Genomic DNA, 23,786 nt, shown 5'->3' with positions numbered 1-23,786 from the left:
TCCTAGAGAAGCTAAATAAGAAGGAGAACCCAAAGAAAAACATATAGGCATCCTCCTGAATATTATTAACCTTCATCAGGTGATGAAAGGAGACAGAGACAGAGACCCACATTGGAGCACCGGACTGAAATCTCAAGGTCCAAATCAGGAGCAGAAGAAGAGAGAGCACGAGCAAGGAATTTAGGACCGCGAGGGGTGCACGCACACACTAAGACTATGGGGATGTTCTATTGGGAATTCACCAAGGCCAGCTGGCCTTGGTCTGAAAAATCTTGGGATAAAACCGGACACGCTGAGCATAGTGGACAATGAAGACTACTGATAACTCAAGAACAATGGCAATGGGATTTTGATCCTACTGCACGCATTGGCTTTGTGGGAGCCTAGGCAGTTTGTATGCTCACCTTACTAGACCTGGATGGAGGAGGGTGGTCCTTGGACTTCCCACAGGGCAGGGAACCCTGACTGCTCATCAGGCTGACAAGGGAGGGGGAGGGAAATGGGAGGTGGTGGCGGGGAGGAGGCAGAAATCTATAATAAATAAATTAATTAATAAAAAAAGAAAAGAGACAAAAAAAGAAAAAAGAAGTATTGACGGTATTGAACCCTCCACTAGGATGACAATGGTTTTACCCTGTAAAAATTTGTTTCTTGTACTTGTTTAATAAAATGCTAATTGGCAAGTAACCAGGCAGGAAGTAGAGGCGGGGAAATGAGAACAGGAGAATTCTGGGAAGAGGGAAAATTCAGTTGGTATTTGTCACACAGCCAAATACCAACAAGGAAGGAAGATAAGAATGCCTTGCTGAAAAAGGTGCCAACCCACATGGCTAACATAGACAATAATAATGGGCTAATTTAAGATGTAAGAAAGAGTTAATAAGCCTGAGTTTATTAATCATAAACTGAGCCAATCAGTTTATGATTAATATAAAGCTCTGTGTATTTCTTTGGGACTGAATGGCTGCAGGACCGGGGAGAAGGGGACAGAAACCTCTGCCAACACTACACTCCACTTCCCTCATTTGCACCAAAACACGAAGTGCCAGTGGCCTTCAGAGGATACTTTGCATATCTGAGTAAACTGTCTTCTAGGCCAAAAGTGAAAGGAAGAGACTGGAGCCATTTTGTCTTTGCTACAGACTCTATGGATCTCAGTACCCAATGCCTTGTGGACTATATAAGAAAACTGACTTCTCTATAATCCATTCAGTTTTTTTTTTCTGTCAAAGTAGAACTTGCGTATTACAAAATTTATCCTTTTGAAAATATGCAGTTAGTGCTGAAGAGCTGCCTCAGCGATTGAGAGCACTTGCTTTTCTTTCTTTCCAAGGATCCAGGCTTGGTTGCCAGCATCCATATACTACCTGTAGATCCATTTTATTGGATTCTGACTCCCTCTTCTGCCCCATCCAAACTCCTGAATAAATGGGCACACACAGGTATACATAAATAAAAGTAAAGAAAGAAACTTCCCTATGGTACTAAATTATAGAACAAAGAAAGTATATAATTGAGTAATTTGTAGTATGTTTCAACTATCTTAACTCACTAGACTATGTATATATTCAATAGCTATATAGTTCCAAGATTTGCAATATAACTGAGACCACTAATTCCAAACGCAGTTGATGTTAATACATTCTTATTGCTGTTAGTAAAGAAGTATTGTTTAGTCACAATTTTTTAGCCATTGAAAAGGAAATACAACAAAGAGCCGTGCTGTACAGAGATGAGCAATATGCAATAGACCTTAGCATGGATTCTGCAGAGCTTCCTGCAGGCACAGGTGCCTAGGTGCAGCAAGTCTGCTGTCACCAGCATCAGCAGCATTGCTTCCTGATATTGCTAAGATTCTCAGAGTATCTTTCTTGGCCCTTTCCTCTTGCTATACCAAAACAGCTGAGTAATTTATAAAGATAAGAGGGAGTTTGTTTCATTTATTTGTTTTGTTTTAAATCACAGTTCTGGAAGTCAGCTTTCACTTTTCTAGCATTTATTTGGCATCTGCTAAGGGTCTATTGTACAAAATGGGAAAACAGGGGCTAGAGCAAGACCAGCAAAATGGTCACAGTGAAAGTAACAGGAGGGGACCCTTACCTTCTAATAGTCTGGTCTCAAGGTTACCTGAGACCTGGCATTAATTTATTCATGAGAACTCTCCCATCACTGCCACATTGGAGATTTAGGCCTCAGTATGAACTTGGTATAGAAACCCCTCTTTTTTTTGTTTTGTTTTTTGTTTTTGTTTTTTTTATTATTTTTATTTATTAAATATTTCTGTCTCTTCCCCACCTCCGCCACCCCTTTCCCTCCCCCTCCCCCAATCAAGTCCCCCTCCCTCGTCAGCCCAAAGAGCAATCAGGGCTCTCCGTCCTGTGGGAAGTCCAAGGAAAACCCTCCTCCGTCCTGGTCTCGTAAGGTGAGCATCCAAACAGCCTAGGCTCCCACAAAGCCAATACATGCAATAGGATCAAAAACCCATTGCCATTGTTCTTGATGTCTCTGTAGTCCTCATTGTCCGCTATGTTCAGTGAGACCTGTTTTAACCCAGGCTTTTTCAGACCCAGGCCAGCTGGCCTTGGTGAGTTCCCAATAGAGCATCTCCATTGTCTCAGTGTGTGGGTGCACCCCTCGCTGTCCTGAGTTCCTTGCTCGTGCTCTCTCTCCTTCTGCTCCTGATTTGGACCTTGAGATTTCAGTCCGGTGCTCCAATGTGGGTCTCTGTCTCTGTCTCCTTTCATCGCCTGATGAAGGTTAATATTCAGGAGGATGCCTATATGTAGAAACCCCTCTTTAAGCCATAGCAGAGTTAGTGAACAAAGGAATGTGCCTGCCAGGACTTGTTGGCTTACCCACCTATGCTTTGAAGCGTTCTCCTAACATTCCAGTTGTCTTCTGCTTCCTTACTTAACTGTTGGATGCAGCCTGTAGTCCTGTTTCCCAACTGCCACTTGCTGCCTACAATAAGAGACAGAAGCCTTCCTCCCTGGCCCCAGTATCATGGAACAGCTAGCTCTGACTTGTACTTACCTTCTCATGGTTGGCCCGGTTTTCCAGTTTTCAATATGTGTTGATGTGATTGCCCCTGGGATTGATGAGGCAAATATTGCAGTGTCTAGAGCAAAGACATTTGGCCTATCCCTGGGAGCAAGGGGAGGGTAGGGATCACTGGCCACAGAACAAGGATGGATGTTTCTGCAGTGCATCATTGCACTTTGTGGCAGAGCTTTAGGGAGACATAACTCTGTCCCCACAGTGATTAGCACCAGGGACAATAGGAGAACCACTAGAATGGCTCTAGATTCCAAGTATCTCCCCTAAACATTTGATCTGAGAAACTAGACTAAATGGGTCATTGACTGTTAAACATACAGGTATTTGGGATGTCTTAGAGCTAGAAAAACACAAAGAGAAAATCTGATGCTTACCAGTTGCATTTGTGTTTTTTAGTATACATTTAATTCTCCATAAACCCCTTTTTCTTATTTAATTTGTACCTTGTTCATTCCTGTATTTCTCCCACGGTTTTATGGGGTGCTGGTAGCTACTATCTGAGACTTTCCTTTAAGAGTCAACTCTAGTTGCCTTGGCTTTTATTGAATTCTCTGTGGCTGTAGATAGCCCTGTCTCTTGACCTTCCCCTCTGTGGTTAACTGCTCATGCTACTGTGTTTCAGTCATGGGGCCTTCCTGGTGATGTGGGAGTGTCATATATCAATCTGTTGATTTCGTTGGTTAATTAATTAAAGAAACTGCTTGCCCTGATAGGTTAAAACATAGGTGGGAGGAGTAAACAGGAGGAAGATGGGAGGAGTAAACAGAATGGAATGCTGGGAGGAAGAGGAAGTGAAGTCAGACTCTGCTCTGCTCTGCTCCCGGAGAGACCCGACAGCTCTGCTCTCTGGAGCAGAGACGCCATGCTCAGCTCTCCCAGGTAGACTCGACAGCTCTGCTCTCTGGAGCAGAGACGCCAGGCTCTGCTCTCCCAGGCAGCTCCGACCCAGGATGGACATAGGCTAGAATCTTCCTGGTAAGTGCACCTTGGGGTGCTTACACAGATTATTAAAAATGGGCTAGTCCAGGTGCGAGAGTTAGCCGAGAAAAGGCTGGATATAATGGGCAAGCAGTGTTTAAAAGAATACAGTTTGTGTGTTGTTATTTCGGGCATAAGCTAGCCAGGTGGCTGGGGTGCTGGGGACGCAGCCCCGCCGCTCCTATTTCAACATCCTGGCACCTTTTTAGCCCCCTTCCTTCTGGTAGACTGAGGAGACACAAAAGAGCAGAGCTCTTCAGGCTTTGATGTTGGCCTCTCAGGTTTTCATCTGGGACTTATCTTTGTAATGAGCATTCATTTGGTTGGGACCACTGGCATGGTACTCTCAAAAAGCATCTCCACCTACCTGTCATGGGCCACCTCAAGTAGTCGAAGAGGGACATTGCCCTCCCTCTCTCCATTTTCACTGACCTGCTAGTGAAATATCTATGTCTTGCATTAGCAACCATCTTTAGCACTGAACTTGACTCATACTTAGCTTGCCTCCACTGTCAAGTATCAGAGGCCCTTCACCTCCTCCTGCGTGTGGCAAACAGGCTCCCTTCTGCCTCCTTTTCCAATCTGGAATTGTTAATGATCTCCTCTTGGGGCCCTCTTCTTGTGTAGAACACAAATCAGGGGGGACCAGATAAGGAACCAGGAAGGAAGATTAACACCTTGGCCCTTAGCAATCTTTCTTAACTTATGGCCATTTGTACCAGTTCTACATTTCAAATTGTCTTCTATGCCTCTCTCCAACTGTGACTTTTGCCAAGCTACTTAACCTCTCTGATCCACAGAGATTTCTGTAATTTATAAAGACTAGCCTTTTGCAATTGCTGGAAAGATGAGATGGTGTCTTCTTTGGTCCTCTTGTCAGATACCTCACTGTACCTCATGTCTTCCTGCAGAGGTGTGTCTACAGATAGTCATGTACTTATTTAATGTGCCGCTTGCTCTGGAATACTAATAGACTGAACTAGGTGCATCTTTTTTCATGCCCTTTTCCCCAGCCTGTGTCATGTCTGTCACATGCTAATGTTCACTTAGTGAGACTGATAGACATATGAAAAACGCCATAAAATAGAGACACAAGAGAGTGGTTTCCCTTTCCTGATGCTCAAGTCTCCGTATACTGTGGGGCTTATGTGTATGTAAACATACTTTAAGCCTTCTCTAGATTACTTATGATTCCTAATGTAATGCCATGTAAAGAGTTGTTATTTGTATCATTGAGGAATGATAACAAGAAAAACTTACACAATATAGAGGCAGACCTAACTGCACAGCACAGGAACAAGATTACAAGCCAAACAATGCCAAGACAGTGAGACAGAGAGAGATCAGGATCTGTGAAGTGGTGGGAAGCCACAGCAGGATGTACTGCACACCAGACTTTATCCACTTGGATTCAGCAATGCTCAGTTTACAACAATTTCAAGCTTTACTTTTTAGAACTTTCTGTAATTTTATTTTTAGAATACTTTTGATCCACAATTGGTTAAATCTTTGTGAATATGAAGGATGATTGTAGTTTATTTTCTCTGTGGACTCTGTACATCACCTCATGGTTCTGTTTCCCTCTTTGGGTTGGCAGTCAAAGGGCTCAGAACTCAATTTGTGGCATTAGCAAGTGTCACAGCATGAAACCCAGGTACTAATATCACTGTGGCTTCTGTTGTTCCTGTGGCAGCTTTTTCTTTTCTTTTTTCTTTCTTTTCTGTTCTTTCCTCTTTTTTTTCTGAGACAGGGTTTCTCTTTGTAGCCCTGGCTGTCCTGGAACTCATTCTGTAGACCAGACTGACCTTACTCACAGAGATCTGCCTGCCTCTGCCTCCTGAGTGCTGGGATTAAAGTATTTCTTTTCTTAAGTTGGAGACTGTTGAACATATTTGTATAAATTGCTTTAGATAACTGTTTAGAAGAGCATCTGGGCTCAGGAGATTGTTCACTAGGTTAAGTACTTGCCCTGCAAGCATGAAGAGTAGGTCTGGAGTTCAGAGCCCCAGAATCCACATAAATACCCAACAAGCATGGAGGACCATCTTTAATTCCAGCCCCAAGAAGGCAAAAATTGTGGAATCCCTGGGTCAAGCTTGTTGGTCAAACTAGTCCAACTGGCAAACTCTTCTGAAGTAGTGTAACAGACCATAGGCAATAAGGGTTAGGGTGGTATCACTGTTAATAAGTGACTGTGGGTGAATGTCTGAGAATGCCTTCTAAATCTATAAGACAATAGCATCAACTGGATGATCTGAGGATTCCCACGCAGCCCTTGGTGTCTGGTGTGTGCTCGGTATAGGGCTTTGCAGCTGTCTTTGTCCTCCCTACTCTCCACTGTACATGTGAAGAAACAGTTCTGTTTTCTTGTTGCTAACATCTAGAGGAATATTCAAACTTGTATATGATATTTCCCAAAGGGGAGCCAGGCCCAAGCTTGTCACAGGAAAGGTGTGAGAACACTAGGGTGATCTGAGAAGTGGCAGCTTGGGCTCTGTAGGTATTTAGGCAACAGAGGGACAGCACATGCCTGAGAGCTCAGAGACCATTTAGGACTAGATGGTTCTTGTGATAAAAGGGCATTGGAGAAAGGTGAGTAGACAACACCTCAGGCTAGTGTCTGAGAGCAGACTGGAGGAGGTCATTCTTCTTTTTGCCTGTTTCTCTCCTTAGTAATGCTAACGTTTGTCTCCTGAGACATGGTGAGTCTGTGTCTCCTCAGTCTTGTTGGTGTGGTTTGCAACCTCAGGTCTGCTTCTGTTCACCTACCTGACCTCAACTTTCCCCGGCTTTCATGATCCCTCATTGTCATGAGTACTGTAGGAGGTTCTGCCGGGCCTCAGCCTACACTGACTCATGGCACACAGTCAGGTAATGGTGGCTGCCCTTGTCAGTTTTCTGTGCTACCTGGCTCCCATGGTAGGCTATGTTACTTTCAGAAGACCACAGCTGTAGTGATTAATGTTCTTCAATAAGATGAACTATAGTCTGTCTTCTACTCCACTCTCCATTCTTTTGTCCTTTGGCCTTTCTAATAAAGCCAGGCCTTTTGATTTAGAGCAGTATTCAAAACTGTAATGCAAGTTGTATTTATACATTTGTTTCATTGAAAACAAGAAAGAAAAGGGAAGCTTGAGTGAGTGAGGACTCTTTGAGGTCTTTCTTTGCCTTTTAAAAATAACAAATTGAGGGCAGCCTCATGTTCTACCCTTTGCCTGAGAAGAGCATTGGGTATGAAGGCATTGTACCCCTGAGAGCAAAGGTGGGTATGTCACCTGAAAACAATGTGGCTGGCTGAGTAGTTTGTGAGGTTTGGAGGGGACAGCGGGCTTTTCAAATCCCAGTGCTGTCCCAGGCTGCATTCCTTCCTGATAGGTAGGCAGATGTACTCACCTGTGGTGGGTTTTCCTCCCCAGCCACTCCTCCCCCATTGTCTGGGAAGCTGTGTGTTATGTGTTTGACCAACCAGTGTTCCTTTATTTCATCTGCCACATTTCCAATTAGTAGCAGCTCACCTCAGGGGAACATAATTAAGAGGGCTCTGGTTTTCTGGAGGGAAAGAATTAAATAAATTGTGAAAGCACAGTAATAATGAATGGGATAACAGGACCATGAATAGGTCTGCAGTCTTTGTGCTTGTCTGTTCTGGGAGGAAGGATGTGCCTAGATGAGCTGTGCTGTCTGTCCCAGGTCGGATTCCATACCAGGGCAGTTGGAGAGCCTCTTGGGCCTCAGAATGGAGAAGCCCTCAGCAAGACACCACAAGCACATCCTTCCCAGCTGTATGACCTTGACAAGTTGCTCCACCTTTCAGAGTGTGTTTTCTCACCAAGAATGAGGATAAATAGCACTGTCTTGCAGGGTTGCCTTGAGAATTGTGTATGCATTGCATGAAAGTGGCTGGGTATAGTCACTCAATAATATCAATTCCTTTCTCCCTTAGGATTCAAAATAAAGATACTTGTCAGGTAAAGGTCATTACATTGTCATTGCCTTGACACCAGCAATGAAAGAAAGAAGAAAGAGTAGAGTACGCTGCGCTCTCCCAGAATATAACTGAGAAAGTCAGGTAGTACAGTAATTTCCAGAGAACAAAGGGCCAGTGTAGACGTACCCTATTCTGCCATTCAGAGATGAACAATGGCATCCCACAATTATTGTCAGTCTCATAGCAGTTGTGACACAGTTTTTATGCCCACCTATGCATGAACTTGATCATAACTGCTAATATTATGATTGCTTTAACTTAATTATGGTTGTTGTTGATTTTGTATGTGTTGTGTTGATTAGCATTTAAACCATCTACAAAATGGTTCTGAGATCTGCCTTGGAATCTAAAGACCTGTGAAGGTTGCATAGAAACCCGGTGTGGTTGCCCTTAATGAGGCAAGAGCATTTGTATCCGTGTGTTCTAAAAGGTAGCACACAAACAAGGACAGTGGTGGACACATGGATACTGATGTCCTGGATAAAGAAAATTATTCAGATAAGTAGGCCTTCCAATGTGACATCTTTAGGAATAGGTCACCAAATTTATTTTGCATTTATTTTTCCTTTTATTGTATGCCTAGGAGTGAGAAAGGAGTGTTTAAATGTGTCATCCTAAGTGGTCAGAAAGTAACAAATCACCAAGTTGTCCATTATACTTAAAAAAAAAAAAAAGCAAGGGCCTCTGGGAGAAAGTGACATGAAATTCTGCTGAACAATGGAGTGCACGGGTGCCAAGAGTATGTGTCCACAGTGCAGCTGTGTAGAGGAGATAGGACTCAGCACTTCTGATGCTCATGAAATAGCCATTCCCTGATGGCCTGCCAAGCTGCCCATCAGGACCTCAGATGAACAAGAAAACATTGTCTGAGCTGGGCATAACAGCTTACATACAGCTGTGATCTCAGTACTCAAGAGGTGGAAGCAGAAGGATTCCCATGAGTTTTCAGCCAGCCTGAGCTATAGTGAGACCATCACAAATAATGGAGGGAAGGAAGGAGGAAGGAAGGAAGGAAGGAAGGAAGGAAGGAAGGAAGGAAGGAAGGAAGGAAGGAAGGAAGGAAGGAAGGAAGACCATTGTCTGAGAGAGAGGAGAGGCAGTGAAGGGGTACCAGCCACCATGGGTCTGGAGAGAACGCTTTGGATTTGACAGTCACTTACTGAGTGTCCACCAGTGCTGCTCTGAGCTGTACTACTTATGGAATGTCTCCAGTGTTTGCAGTAATCCTGAAAGATCTCCATGGTACAGGCGATGCCCTTTGGGAAACACCTGGCTAGGGTATAGCAAAAGGTAAATGAAAATCAGTCCAGCCCTTCAATTAGTAATCTCTGTCTGGGAATTCAAGTACTACATATGAAGTTGTTTGATTGTTTTCATTACAATGTTTCTTAAATTAATGAAAAATTAGGAGCAACTTATTGTCTAATTCTAGGAATTGGATTCAATAAATTATGGCCCACCCTGCTAAGTGAAATATTATGCAGCCTTTAAAATAATATTACAGCAGTTATAGAATGATATGGAAAATGTTAGTGTGAGAAATGAGAAAACAATAAAATGCATAAAAGTAATTTCAAAGATATGAAACCATTAGTTTAGGTTAATATTAGGGTGAGCCAAAAATAAGAATAGTTGTGTTCCCTCCCAAAGTTGCCACTCATAGTAAACAGACAAAGAAAAAGATGTCCAAGAAAATGTATAAGTAGTTGCAATATAAGTTATATAGAGAGGGCTGGAGAGATGGCTCAGCGGTTAAGAGCACTGGCTGCTCTTCCAGAGGTTCTGAGTTCAATTCCCAGCAACCACATGGTGGCTCACAGCCATCTATAATGAGATCTGGTGCCCTCTTCTGGCCTGAAGACACACATGGAAGGAATATTGTATACATAATAAATAAATAAATCTTTTAAAAAAGAGTTATATAGAGAATGGAATTTACCTGCAGAACATACTTAGAATCACCCACTTATGTACTTGCCACGTTGAGATGTTAAGGAGGTGGCTTCCTTTTTCTTCCTTCCCCCACCCCCACTTAGAATTTGTAATAACATATTTGTAATGCAAAAAAATGTAGATTCTGGGAAGCATTTGAGGTGTTGGAAGCAAATGATAATAAGCAAAAAATAGATGAAGCTATTTGTCCAGATTCGCTTTCCTGCAAAGCACAGAACTGTGCAGATTTAGAGTGCGTGTGCTTTAAATGTTGTCTAAATACAGACTATGCAGGCCTAACAGTTATTGGCTATGAAGCTGCTTTTCTAGAATACACCATAATTACTCAAAGCCTACCTAGCAGTGTCAAAGAGGGAAACCTACTCTGTTCCTTCAGGCATCTCTAAATCACTTTCATAAGGCTTCCCCCATCTCTTGTCAGGCTCTCGTGTACACTGAAGTAGCATGGCATTAAAACCTACACATTTCCATTTCTAGAGAACGTTTTCTCTTTAGAGAACAGTCTGTGGTTAAATTACACCAGAGGCTTTGGCTGTTGGGATTATTTTTTACCTTTTTATCACAGTTGTTTGACTCTTCTGTCTTCTAATTCACTTGTTGGAATTTTGGTTCTGAAATTCTCTTTGAAACATTGAGTCACTGGTCAGTTATATACTTTGAGTGTAAGCCCTGGGATGTCAATAAGATTTAGTTAAATATTGTAGGCTTGTGCTTCTCTCCCTGTGTCAAGCTCTGGGCACATTAATGAGTGGCCATTTTTTTTCTTTCTGGAATTTTGCACTCTTCCTGCTTCCTTTCATTACATTAGGCAAGGTTCCACTAGATGAGACATTTGCAGTCTTAAGACTTCCTGCCGAGGTTCAGACTTTGTATTTTTGACATTGAAGTTGTCGTGTTTCTGAAGCTACTTAATTAGAAACACATTCATTTTGGTGTACACTGGAGAAAACTCAGGCAGCAAAGCCAGGCACACTGGGAAGCTGAAGTATCTGTGGGGCTGGCAGCTAAGCTAATGGCTTACAGTTTTGGGGCAAAAATATCGCAGCGAATTTCTTTGCCTCTCAAAGCAAAGAGAAGCTTCATATGTCCTGCAGGTATCTTGAAGAGGGGAAAATGAACAGAAGAAGATGCTACAAGAAAAGACAACTCTGTTTCTCTCCAGTTTAGTTTGTTTGTACAGTTCTTTCTTTGGCTATTATCAAATACAAAACCTTCTAGAAGAATTCTCAGGATGTGCAATTAATGTTCAAGTCTATCTTCCAGGCTTCTGAGATACATGACTGCTGAGATCTGTAGTAAGGAGGACATTTTGTATTCCAAAGGATGATTTTGCTTGAAGAATTTTATTTGTTGAACTGTAAAGAGGGAATTGCAACCTTTCTTATTCTTTGAATGTTTGAGCGATTTTTAAGCTTGCATCTAGTATCTAAGAGCGTTAGTTGCCTCCCCACCTATTTCCAGCTGCAGCATGGGCTCCTGGTTTGCAGTCATCCCCTGCCTCATTGTTTCCCCAGGTCTACACCTACTATGTAGATCCTTGTCCCTCCACTGTTACTCCCACAGCCCAGTCCAAGCCAAGTGTCTTGTCTCTAATTTCATTGAAATCTAGTCCTTGTTGGTGTTATAGGGTATATGATATACATGGGAAGACAGCCAGGAAAGTTTCTGTCCTCCCTGCTTTCTGCCCTTCCTCAAGACAAGGTGTGTTTAGCAATCTGGGACCAAGCTGGTCAGCTTGGGCTTACTGCTTCCTTGGCTGTGTGTCATTAGATAAGTGGTCTAGCCTCTTTTCATCAATTTTCTTCTTTGTAGAATGGGGGTTATTATGTGGATTGGAAAAGTGACTGCATATAACCACTATCACATTTATTACCAGAGGGAAACATCATAAATGAATGTATGTATACACACACTCTCCTGAAAATGAAGGACTAGCTACTACAGAATGCCCAGATTTTAGAACCTCTGGACTTACTTGCTCTGCAAAGGAAGCAGATAGTGGAGGTCTCTATTGTCTAGTAGCCTATCCATGTGTGTGCCATAGCATGCAGAAGCTTGCTGAACACTCTCCAAACATCAGGATGTATGTCTTCATTATGGAACATAGCCAGTAAAGGGTGATTCTTCAAAAGCTATTGTGCTCTCTACTCAACCTTCATTTTTTTTCCATTATGATAGTTGGGTTTAATTAGTATCAGCACTTCTGTACTGTATGTGTTTATCTTCATATCTTAACAGTAGTTAGGATTGAGCCAAGAATCCTTTTATAAAGATAAGGTGACTGAGGCCAAGAAGCCGCTTAGCTACTGTTTGGAGTTGGTAGCTGACACCAAGGTTGATGCTCTTCCTACTAGGCGTGCCGTTTCAAGGGTTGCCTACATTTTTATATTCTTTGACGTTTCTAGGCTTGGAAACAAAATGTCACATTAAGATTTTTGTTGTGAAAGGAAATGTAACTGTGCATACGTTTATTAAAACAGCTTTTCTCTAAATAGTGAGCCATCTGTAATTTTCCGTCTGAAGCAACAGACATTAAAGCAGCTGTATGTCTGTTTCTCTTTGCAGTGCTCCCATGCCCTACCTCATAGGAGTCCATTTCAGTCTAATGGAGGTAAGTGGGCCCTGTCCTCCCTGCTTCCTAATATGGACTTCGGTTTAGCCTTGTGTAGCAGAAAAATGGGATCTCAGGGTGTGCAGCTCTGTTCCTAGGAGTGGCTGAAGCAGCTGCTCATGTGCATCCCTAGTCCTTCTCAATTCACAGACTCCATCCATCAGCTTAGACCATTCCAAAGGACTCTGCATTCTGGGCTTTTTTTTGCTGTGGGTGGAGATGGTGGATTTTCCCTGGGTGAATGAAGGATGCTAAGAAGGTAGGAAGAATGGCCCCATTTGGGTTTGGATAATGGAACGGAAAGGCTTTGTTTTTCCTGAGGACATTTATTCCGAATCACTGTAACAGTGTAACATTTTCATGGTAGGAGATGTGATACAAATGGTTTATAGAAGTTATGAAAATTAAAATTACCCACATTGCCATTATTCTAGAATGAACTACTTTTAACATTTTACTGTTCTTCCATTTAGTCTTTATCTTGTAGATGTGTATTGCATATGATGTTATAACTTTACCTATCAGAGCTGTGGTGTGAGAATTCCTGTCTTTTTATCTGACCTCAGTAACAGCAGTTTTCCATTGGTTCCGTCATTCCTACAACTTAACCACTCTCATACCATTGAGCACTTCAGTTGCTGGATTTTTTTTTTTCACTCTTTTAAATAGCGCTTCAGCAAACATCTTTATGCATAAGACTTTATCTGCATTTTTTTATCTGTATTATTTCCCTAGTGCAGAATCCCTAAAGCAGAAATGCTTTGTCAAAGCTGTGGGTCTGCTGCCAGATTGCTTTCAATGTGGCTGTACCAATCAGACAGCAGCACTTTTGGTGGACTTTCTATGCTTTTGTCATGACCCTTAGTTTGTAGACTTGACCTCCCTTTTCTTCCTTGGGAAAGAACAGACATTTGCACTGCCCAGAGCTGGGTGGAGCTGGTCAGCTTGCCCTTGTGGCACAGTGTGGGCTCTGAGAGGACGTCTCCAGCCCTGCCTGCCATGGTGCTTAGTATATCTTAAAGGGAGTGCTACTTCTCTTCTGCTCCTTGCATTTCACATCGACGAGGACCACCTGCTTCGCCACTAACTGTTGCACGCTCTGCTATTGTGCTTACGAAAATGAAATGAGTTGGTTATCGAAAAACCTGTTTGTTTGACATTGAGAATCTTGATCAAAATAGACCACAGAAATCTGCTCAAATTTCTAATTTGACAGGACGACCATGTGGCTCTTACATTCTGTTAACAGTCCCTCCCTGTCATCACCCAGCCCTAAGCACATACAGTTTATGGACTATCTGGGATGATGTATTTAGATCAGACTGAAGAAATTGCTTGCGTGTTTTACCTTTGTTAAGTATGGGGATCTATTCAGAGCTCCCATACAAAAAAAAATTTAAAGTAAATCTTTCTAATGGACCTTGCATGCCAACTGCTTTAGAGTTTAAAGGACTAAAGATTATTGAGTCTATCAGCATCCTCAGTTCCCTCCTGCCTTCCAGTCTGCTCCAGCCCAGGCTTTTCCAGACCCTTCTTGTGTCCTAGTACCTTCAACAAAATATCTGGTCTTGGCTTCCTTTCCTTCTTCTCATGCCCCCCAGCCATCTTGCTTGATGCTCTTTCTTTAGCACTGAGTCCAAATCAGTGATGCTGCTCTGTGAGTATAACACTGCTCTGCTCTGCCTCTCTCTCTGGATTTCAGGTCCAAATTCAAGTACCCACTGAATTTCTTTCCCCAACAGTTTATTATTTGCATGCCAGTGTGGGCATGTACATGCAGACACACATTCTGAACACCCAATTCCTTTCTGATGTTCCCGGTCCTTGAGAAGTACTGCCTGCAGATGCACCAAAGTTGGGGCACACCAAGCATTCTCGATAAATACTCACAAGTCTCTATATAAAGCGTCTCAAATCTCGTTCCGTTCCCACTGTCTTCCTTGGCTCTTTTCCTTGGCTTTCTTAGATTTTTACAAAGCCCAATTCACTGATTTGATAGCAAAATGTGGGCCTTGTATGTTCCAAGCATTGTGCTCGTCTTATAGGTACAAAAATGAGAACAGGGTTCAATCCATAGTCTCATCCTGATGTGGGTTGCCAGGTGCTGTCACTACAAAACACCTTCCATTCTCATTCTACACTGCCCCTGAACTCACCATGGCTTCTCCACTGCTTTCAAGCCTTCTGCCCCCATCACTTTAAGAACATATATAAGCCAGTGCTTAAACTAAATAGATCCTATACATCCCCATAGGTACCCCAGCCCTTCTCTGGCTCTTCCAGGAAGTGTTCTATCTTGTTTATCTTTCATTTGTGGAATCTCTTACTCTAAACAATAGCAGTTTGCATGTCCTACAGTACATCATCTGGGGTATGAATCCTATCCAAGCAAAGACAGCATCATCTTTGGTGTCCATAGCTTCTTTAGCACAATACCAAGCGGATAATATTATCTGAGCCACAGATTCCAAAAAAGGACAAACTCAGTGCTTGAAGAGCTGTAACTGAGCACATTTTAAAGCCCTCCAACAGGCATCACTGTTTGGAAGTCACTCGGTGCCATCATCTCTTATAAATTGCTATCTATCCCGCCTTTCAAGTGTTTTGGGTGAGAAGGTTCAGAAGCAGTGGCAGGCCACTGCTACCTATAACTCCAGCACTATTGGGCAAAGAGACTTGGAGGTCATGGGGTCTTGCTGGTCTCCAGCCTATCTTTGTTGTCTAAGAGATTCCATCTCAGAGGGATAAAGTAGAAAATGATTGAGCAGATGCGTGCACACACTCAAAAGAGGTTTAAAAACTTTTTTAACCTTATTTGACTTTAAGTAATACAGAACAATCCTTTTCTCTAGTAAAGCATGCAATGCAGCATTTGCTGAAATTTGAAGCACTTCAGAGAGCAGGTGCAAGTCTGTTTGTCCAGCCCTTCAAGGGTTTTGGGTAAGAAGGTTCAGAAGTAGTGAACCTGCTGTTCTGAACTCTTGGTGTGGTCAATACAAAAAGAAAAACAAAAATGTAAATTGTTTCAGCCTCCAGGTAGTTTTCTGAATAACAACAACAAAAATGTTTCTTGTGGGTGTTGTCCCCTACCCCCACCACCAAATCCTGGTATTTTTTTCTCTAGGTCTCCTGAACTTCAGTTCAGGCTTAGGGCCTGCTTGTGCTTGCTCCCTGGGTTCATGTGGCTCTGATATGGCCTTCAGCGCTGCAGCCGTGTCCTGAGATTTTCCTGTAGTTCAATACCTAGTGAGGAGTGTGTACCAGCAGCTGAGAAGCTCTTTAAGGGAAGGGGCTGGGGAGGCCCAGCTCCTCACTACACTAGTTTTCTTACTGGCAATTCAGCAAAAGGCTTATTTTTGACTGGCTTGTTATTTTTTTTTCTTGAAAGCTATAGGCACCTTATTATGCCTTTGCATATGTGCCAGGATTTTTTAAACTTCAAGTGAATGTGGCAGATGTTCATAAAAGTTTAGAAAAAGCTACCATAGGAAGACTTTTTAACCATTTTTATGACACTCAGATTTGTGCACAAAAAGAAACATAAATTATAACCTAGTAGTCTCATTGGAAGGAAGGTTATTTTGAGGGAAGACCTACTTCTAGTCTTCAAGATAGAGCAAGATGCTATTGCTGTTTGCTAAATGGTAACCTTGTCACTATAAAGAGTCCACTTTTCTTCCAAAGTGACAAGTTTGTAGCTGTTCTTCTGTCCTCTCCTTCCTTCTGCCTCTTGATGTTCTTTCTCTCATTTAAGCAATTGGAGGCTAGTGGCAAGTGAACAGAATAGCCGAGGGTATTGGCATAGGCATAACTGCTTCTTGGAGAGAATGATCATGTTAGTTGGCAGCTAGGAAATCACAAAACATGGCCAGATTACATGCTGACTATTTCCTTTCATTCAACTGATCTCAATTTAGTTCAAGACACATTTATTCAGTCCCCCTTCTGTGCCATAACTAGTAGCAGGTGCCAGGTCATGTCTTATAGATGGTACTTCTCCTACTTGTAAATGAAGAGTTTCCTCACATGCTTCAAAACAGTGGTCTGTGCAAACCTTAGAGTGACATGGGGAGGAGGTGCATCTAGAAGTTGTTCTGTGTCACACTCTTGATGGTAGCATGGTCAGGAAGGTGGAGCGAAAGGTGATAAGGATGACATGTTTCTGAAGAGAGGCTCAGAATAACCTGTAATTGAGACCCTGCTGTATATATGCAAAGGTGGGATGTTTACAATGTGGGTACTGGGGTCTGGCTTCCTACTTTTTACTCAGGTGATCTTGGGTGAGGATACCAACTGATGAGCCTCTTGTTTTCTCACCACAAACTGAGGGTAAGTGCTGAGTCCCCTGTATTTAATCCTTGGGAGGGTCTGGTGAGACAGTACAGTGCCCAGTACATAAAGCACTCCATATAATCAGTAGTCATGACTGATTCTCTTTATTCAGTGCCTTAAAGTCACTTATATTGCTAAGCTGCTGGCTTTGAAATAATGATATGGGAACTCTTAGGTTTTCCCAGAGAAACAGTCTTAGCAAAATAGGCTTGTACCTACCTGGTGTCCCCCGGTTTGCGCTGTCCCAGAGTTGGGAATATTCAATCAGTGTCTTTCAGACCCCTGCCTGATCACACCCTCACATTTGGCTTTGGTTTTGGTTTTTCCTTGAGGAGTTCTGGCAGTATATTTATGGCTCTGTGTAAGTGCTGGATTTCTTGAACTTCCAGAGAATGTGGCAGTTGTGATACTTGGTCTCTCTGGGTCTTAATGTCTTCATCTAACAGAGCATGTTAAGTCCTATAGGTGTTTAGCATGTCTCATTGTCTTGCCTGGGGCAGGGACATGGTACACAGCCCTTTCCACAGTCAGGTGTTGAGAGGCTTTTATGCTCTAGGTTCCTTATCTCATAGTGGTCATGCCTGGTCTCTACCTTCTTGGAGGTTTGCCTGGAGCAGATGCAGACAGGTAGAAGTAAAAAGGTGAATTTGGGTTGACATCGACTGTCCTAGAGGGCTGAAGGCCACATTTCTCAGATAAAGAGACACATAAGCTGAAGCCCAACCAATAGATCAGGACTAAGAAAGCCAGGAGCCCAGGGAACAGCATCAGCAGGGCCTAGAAATAGAGAACACGACTTCCCAGGCACCACGAGGAGTTCCATGTCTGCCAGGAGCCTGAAGGGGGAGGCCAGCCAGCCAGGGCCTTTTAAGCTGCATTAAAGAGCCTGAACTTTATAGGGCAACAGAGAGCCATTGAAGAGTGTAAATAGGAAAGGGACATGGTCAGGCTTTCTCCTTGTAGGCCATTAGAAACAGTCCTTCCATATAAAATGCTTGGAAACTGCTTCACACTGTTAATAAAGTAAATTGATATTTATAAAGATCAAGGTAATTCTTAAGGAAATTACATACCAAAACCCTGTATATAAAATTCAGATGTGTTAGCGTCCCCAACCCATGCTTTTGAGTGGTTTCCTTTGCTACTAGGCCACAGCTGAGATTTTTGCAGTGATGCCTTGCTTGGGGGATTTGTACACCACTCTCACACAATGTTGTCCTCTCCTCTCTGGCTGTTATTGTTGGCATTTTGTTTTTTATTTTATTTTACTATTTTGAAGCAGTCTTCCCTGCCACAGCCTCTATGATTCCCTGCTGGAATCATAGGCATGAACTACCATGTCTCAGTTCTTCTCTGTCTTCAAATGCTTTTATACATCAGATATCCATTCTTCACCTGGTTTAAAGTTATAAATTTAGATGATGTCCTCGGTGATAGTCCTAGATTATGGGAATAGAGAACATGAAATCCAGGACCAAGATGTATCTTCCTGGCCAGCTTCCCTTACTAGCTACCACAAGAGGCATAAGATGGGTACTCAGGGCAAATAGTCAGGCTCCTGGAATCTTCTCTGTTTCCATTGTTGTTTCTCTAAGATGGATTGACAGTGGGGCCCTAGGAGCCTAGTTCTTCCTGCAAATGCACCAAGGTAGCATTCTGAGAACAGAACTGTCAGCTCTGAGCTCATCTTAGTCTCTGGAATGGGGAGGCCATGTTGTCTTTGTCTGCAGTGGAGGTCTTGGTTCATTCTTGGGCTTTGACACAAAATAATAGGATTCTCTTTTGCTTGTTTTTCGAGACAGGTTTTCTCTGTGTAACAGTCCTGGCTGTCCTGGAACTCACTTTGTAGATCAGACTGGCCTTGCACTCACTGAGATCCACCTGCCTCTGCCAGTGCTGGGATTAAAAAGGCGTGTGTCACCACTACCTGGCTAGGATTCTCTTATAGACAGGGGAAATAATAGATATTTTGGGTTATTTCACATTACAAAATGCCTGAATGTCTGCCATTTAAATTGTCAGTATTTTTGCTAGTTTTTCCTTTCCATGTTTCTTCTGGGGTAGCAAGTTTTTAATCCTTTGTTCACATTTATTTATTTATTTATTTAACTTATTTTTAAACCATTCAGTACCGAGTAAACCTGGGTGTCTCTTATTAACATTGAAGCATTCTGCTGCTTCACAGGATACTGAATGTACATGGAGGTAAAACTCCAAGCCATAATCCTATTACATATAAATGGTGTTTGTGGCAGCCTCACAATCATAAAGAAATTCCATTGGGAGTTGATTGCTAGGGCAATAAGTAAGCAATCTTTGCATGAAAAATCTCATTTGATCAATGCAGTTGCAGGTTCATGAGAAGAACTGGAGCAGGAGAGAATTAGGTGGAGGCTAGAACTTTCCAAGTCCTTGAGTTACCACACACTGGGGACTGTATCTCCTTTGCCTTGGGCACATGGCTTAGCCTTTCTTCAAAGGACAGGTAGCCACATTGCAGAAGGAAGAGCCAATGCTGTAGGTAAGATGATTCTCTACAAAAATGGGTCTGCCCACCCACAGCTGCACCTCTAAGCCATGCCCCACACTTAGTCTGACCTTTTCCATCTCAGTACTTCACTCGGTGTATCCTGGGAAAGGAGATCACAGGACTCATCGTGACAGTGTAGCAACCTCCTTAGACAAGCTCTATTTCCAGAGTGATGGGACCCACTTCCGTGCCTCTCCAAGGCTCCTTGTCTCATCTATAGAAATGCAATGACATCTCGAAGACTTGTGACATGAAGAGCTTGTTATAAGCATTGGATGGGGTGTTCATAGTTGGATTGTGTAAATGTAAGAGACAAAGCTTAGGTGATTAACATCCTAGAGATTGGTTTGTTTTGTAAAGAAAGAAGTAATTACACTGTGGTTTAGCATTGACCAACTCACCTCAACATGCCATCAGCCACATCATCAGATAAGGAATTCAGAACACAAGCATGCAGGTTTTATTCACCCAAGGCCTCAAAAGAGGTCTGTTTCAGTGGGTGGGATTCCCTCTGGAAGCTCTCTCTTTCTTACAGTGGCATTCTGCCTTTACTCCACCACTTAGCGTATGTTGAGATCAGTTCATACAAAATAACTTAAAGCCTTAGTAGTTCTTTATATAATCAAAGGAACAAGTACTTCTGACAAAGGTGAGCATCTCCTGCAATCCAGCCGTTCTCAGTCTAATTCGTGTGGTTGAGCATAAGCCACACTAGAGAAACTGAGTAGCTTTGTTTTCCAATTTTATTTTCATCTTTTAGCCTGCTGTTATAGATAAGACCTTTTCAGCAATGTTAAAACTAACTTCGGAGGAAACTCTCAATTAATAAGCCCATACCAAGAGTTGCTTAAATGAGTCAAATTCTTGTCAGATGAAGATAAGAAGTGGGCTGCAGAAACCCGGTAACAGAGTGGAAAGAGCCCTGCAGGCCCTGAGTTCAGCTTTCTTTTCCCCTAGGAAAAGATTCCTTTTAACCATGTTCTTGTTTAAAATAGGAATCAGATTAACAGGGGAAAGATATGAGTCATTTCACGGTCTGTCCCCTGTGTGCAAAATGCTCTTAATCCTGGCCTCTTAAGATGCCTCTTGAAAACAAATAATAAGTGAGGTTTGGATCTACTAATGTGCATAATGCTTCAACCTTAAAAGAGATCTTGACTGTGTTAAGGTGACTCCTTAAGGCTCACATTTATCCCTTATATGAGTAGGCTTCTCACTTCACAGAAATTTTTAATAAGGAATAAGTAAGGAAATGTGTATATACTTATACCCACATTGATTCCCATGTCCATCACATGATAGTTACAAAACTAAACAAATGGAAGTAACTACTAGTATTTCTTGGCTGTGGGCTGTGAAATAGAAATTCTTTAAAGAATTAAGGACTCATCTACACAAGACAATCTTTATCCCCTTTTCATCCTCTTTTTTTTTTTTTTTTTACAATGATTAACTTTCCTAAATTGTCATTCAGTTAGAGTCACTTTTAACTGAGGTGAGCCCCCATGGACCTGGGGACTTCTTTTCATAAACTCTTTGGGAGTGACTGGGGTGTAGCCTGATGGGAATGTTTCAGTGGCAGTGATGATTGAAGAGAGGTTCCCTTGGCCCATGCAAATCCCACCTGGGATCTGGGCACATGTGGCTTTGTTTAACACCATGCTCAGTAGCTCATGGTACGAATTTGTGACCATCAGGCATTTACTGTTGATATGTGAGGTCACCACAGTAGGGGTGTTTGTCAACCAAATTAAACTTCCTCTTAATGACCTAAAATAATTGATTCGGAAGGCATTTAAATGGGCCAGGGCAGTGTGTAAGAAAGCTGAAATCTGGCATTTTCTACACAAATTACTGTGTGTTATTTGATTTGTGTTTTGCTTTTGCTGAGAATAACATGATGGACTGTGGCCTTTGGTGCAGTAGTTGAATCCCAGCTCCAACTTTTTTCTCTGTATGTGAGGCGAGTCACTATAGTGGCATTGTGTACCTTCAGATCCCTATCAGCTAAATGCAGGCACCTGCCCAAAGGGTGACCATTAAGTGTCATGCACATGAGCAAGCTCTCACTCAGTGGCAGATATTATTATTGAGTATTTTTAATAGTTTGTAGAAAGTGACCCAGCTGTGATGAGTAACTGCATCTTACTTCTTGCTAATAGCTTTCTCCATTAACTGCACTAAAAGAAGGAAAAGGAAAAAAAAGAAAGAAAAATAAAAACTGGAGTCAGTAAACCTCTTTTTCCTTATTGTTTGGTTCTCAGTTGAGCTCAAGATTGAAGTTGAACAGGAAGATTTAGGCTATGGAAGGGTACTCCCTTTGGCTATATGGTAACTAACCATAAGCCTTGGCAAGAAAAGCTTGGGGTCATCACCCAGTGTTTGTGTAGAAACCAGGCGTTGGCTTAAGGCCTTAAATGTGGTCAGTGGTGTCATTGGTCTTTTTAGAAGTCACCAACACCCCACAGGGTATGTCCTGCTAAAATGCTTTGCTTTATAAACCAGTACCTGAAAGAAACTAAGAAGTCCAGGCTGGGGCTCATGGACACTTCTTCAGCCATGCCTAACCCCATTGTTCAGCCACCATACTGGGAGGAGTCCTCTTCATTGTGCTGACCATTTAGGTTAAATTATAAAGCTTGATAAGTACATATATGAATTACCCATCCCTAGCTTTTTAAGGGAGGAGGGGGGAGAGAGAGAAAGAGAAAGGGAAGGGGGGGAATGCTATGATTTTTGGAAGTCATCCCAATTTTTTAAAAATAAGAGAATTTGGACATTTTGGCATATGGGGCTTTTTAAATGAAATTTCATGGAACTGAAAACAGTCAATTTTAGGTTTCCAAAAATTGTTTTGATTTTCGTTGGTATAAATTTGCTGCACATGGTTTTGGGGGAAGTTCTACGAGATACATTTAGGATTTAAGAGTTGATTTTTTTTTTTTTTCTTTCTTTTTTTTTTTTTTTTTTTTTTTTTTTTTTTATTTTTTTTTTAAATGTTGGTTTTTTTTTTTGGCCCCTTCTTCCCCAACTTGAAAATATGAACTGGAAAAGGGCAGAATTCCACTTTTAAGGATGGTTTCTGGAAATGACAGAATTACCCATTGCTGAGCAGTGACCACAGGACATCATTTCAGCACAATTGGACCCTGTCTGCCCACTCCTCTTTCCCCACTTCAGAGCCAGTTCCATTAGCAGCAACTTCTGGCCATCAGCACATGGGTCACCTGTGCAGGGTAGGGCTTCTGCACTTCAAGGATCAACAGTGAGTGGTGTGGAAGAGAAGGAAGATGCCCAGGAGGGGGCTTCAGGCTACCTACTGTGACAGGATCAAAGGGTTGAAAGGTCAGAGGGCACAACTCCCTTAACCATATCTGTCTGTGCAATAGCTGTTTCAGATTGTAAATCTTGGCGATTTCATTAAGTCCTCCTGGCTGCTACTGGGGCATTGAAATCATAAAATTTTATATTTGCTGCCTTTCCTGCCTCTGGCAGCCAGGCTGATACGTCCTGTACAAGGTGAATGTCTTATGAAAACCTTCCCTAGAATGATCAGAGCAGCACTAATGAATCCTCATATTGGGAAGTTAGGGCTCCCACAATCTCATCCTTTGGAAATGGTTGTTTTAAAGGGAGAACAGTCCCCACAAAAGCTGTGCAGCATCATTTTAGATACAGAGTTCCTCTCCTCCAGAAAGCAAATCCACAATCTCTTTTGCCACACATGCTTCCACAAACACACAGGAGGCGAGGCAGGCTCAGTTGCTCGGCTGCTTACTACACAGCTTTGTCATAGTGCTGGATCGTCTCTGGGCAATCCTTGACATCTAGCAAAGTCCTTCTTCCCACCAGCTTTGTTGTATTCTTTGAGTCATGTCTCCTGAATGTGATTTCCAGCGTTTTTATACATTTGGGCCTGCGGCTCCTGCGTAGGGCAAGTTGCAGCATTGGCCATCCTTTAGCTGCCTGTTTATTTAAGACCACCTATAGTTTGTTTGCAAAGTTAAGAGATTTTTTTTGCCATGAAGGTGCCGGTTCTGAAATTTCAAGTGTTCCTTTTCATAGGAGATCAGTTCCCTCTGATTAAGTCCGTAATTCTCACTAAGCCATGTTTATGGAGGCAATAAACAATGTTTCAGTGTGCTTGTTAAATTGGGTCTCCAACCTCTCCACTCTTTAAAAATTGACATTTCAAATAAAAGGCAGGTGAGATGGGAGTTAGGGTTTGTTGTGCTTAGTGATGAATGAGTGATGGCCAGGGGCACTTGTGTAGGAGGAATAAGGCCTTGTTTTATGGTAGAGAGGCCCCGAACCATTTTGGGATTAGGAAGTCTATA

At 42.4% G+C, this 23,786-nt stretch overlaps 1 protein-coding gene across 12 annotated transcripts in view; it reads left to right on the top strand.

The window, feature by feature from the left end:
* Positions 1–23,786, top strand: part of Dennd1a (DENN domain containing 1A) — a 552,823-nt gene that overhangs the window by 344,691 nt on the left and 184,346 nt on the right. For 7 of the 12 annotated variants that reach the window (XM_050124870.1, XM_050124871.1, XM_050124878.1 and 4 more), the window contains 2 exons: positions 2,333–2,422; positions 12,542–12,587. In XM_050124870.1, coding sequence (XP_049980827.1) covers positions 2,333–2,422; positions 12,542–12,587 — 136 coding nt within the window. The remainder of the gene's footprint in view (positions 1–2,332; positions 2,423–12,541; positions 12,588–23,786) is intronic. The other 5 variants (XM_050124877.1, XM_050124875.1, XM_050124872.1 and 2 more) reach the window with 1 other exon arrangement.

This window comes from Alexandromys fortis, unplaced genomic scaffold (genome assembly GCF_014885135.2).
Source record: "Alexandromys fortis isolate MF-2015 unplaced genomic scaffold, M_Fortis_MF-2015_v1.1 scaffold_228, whole genome shotgun sequence".
Classification (NCBI taxonomy): domain Eukaryota; kingdom Metazoa; phylum Chordata; class Mammalia; order Rodentia; family Cricetidae; genus Alexandromys; species Alexandromys fortis.
This window is presented reverse-complemented; position numbering and strand designations above follow the sequence as displayed.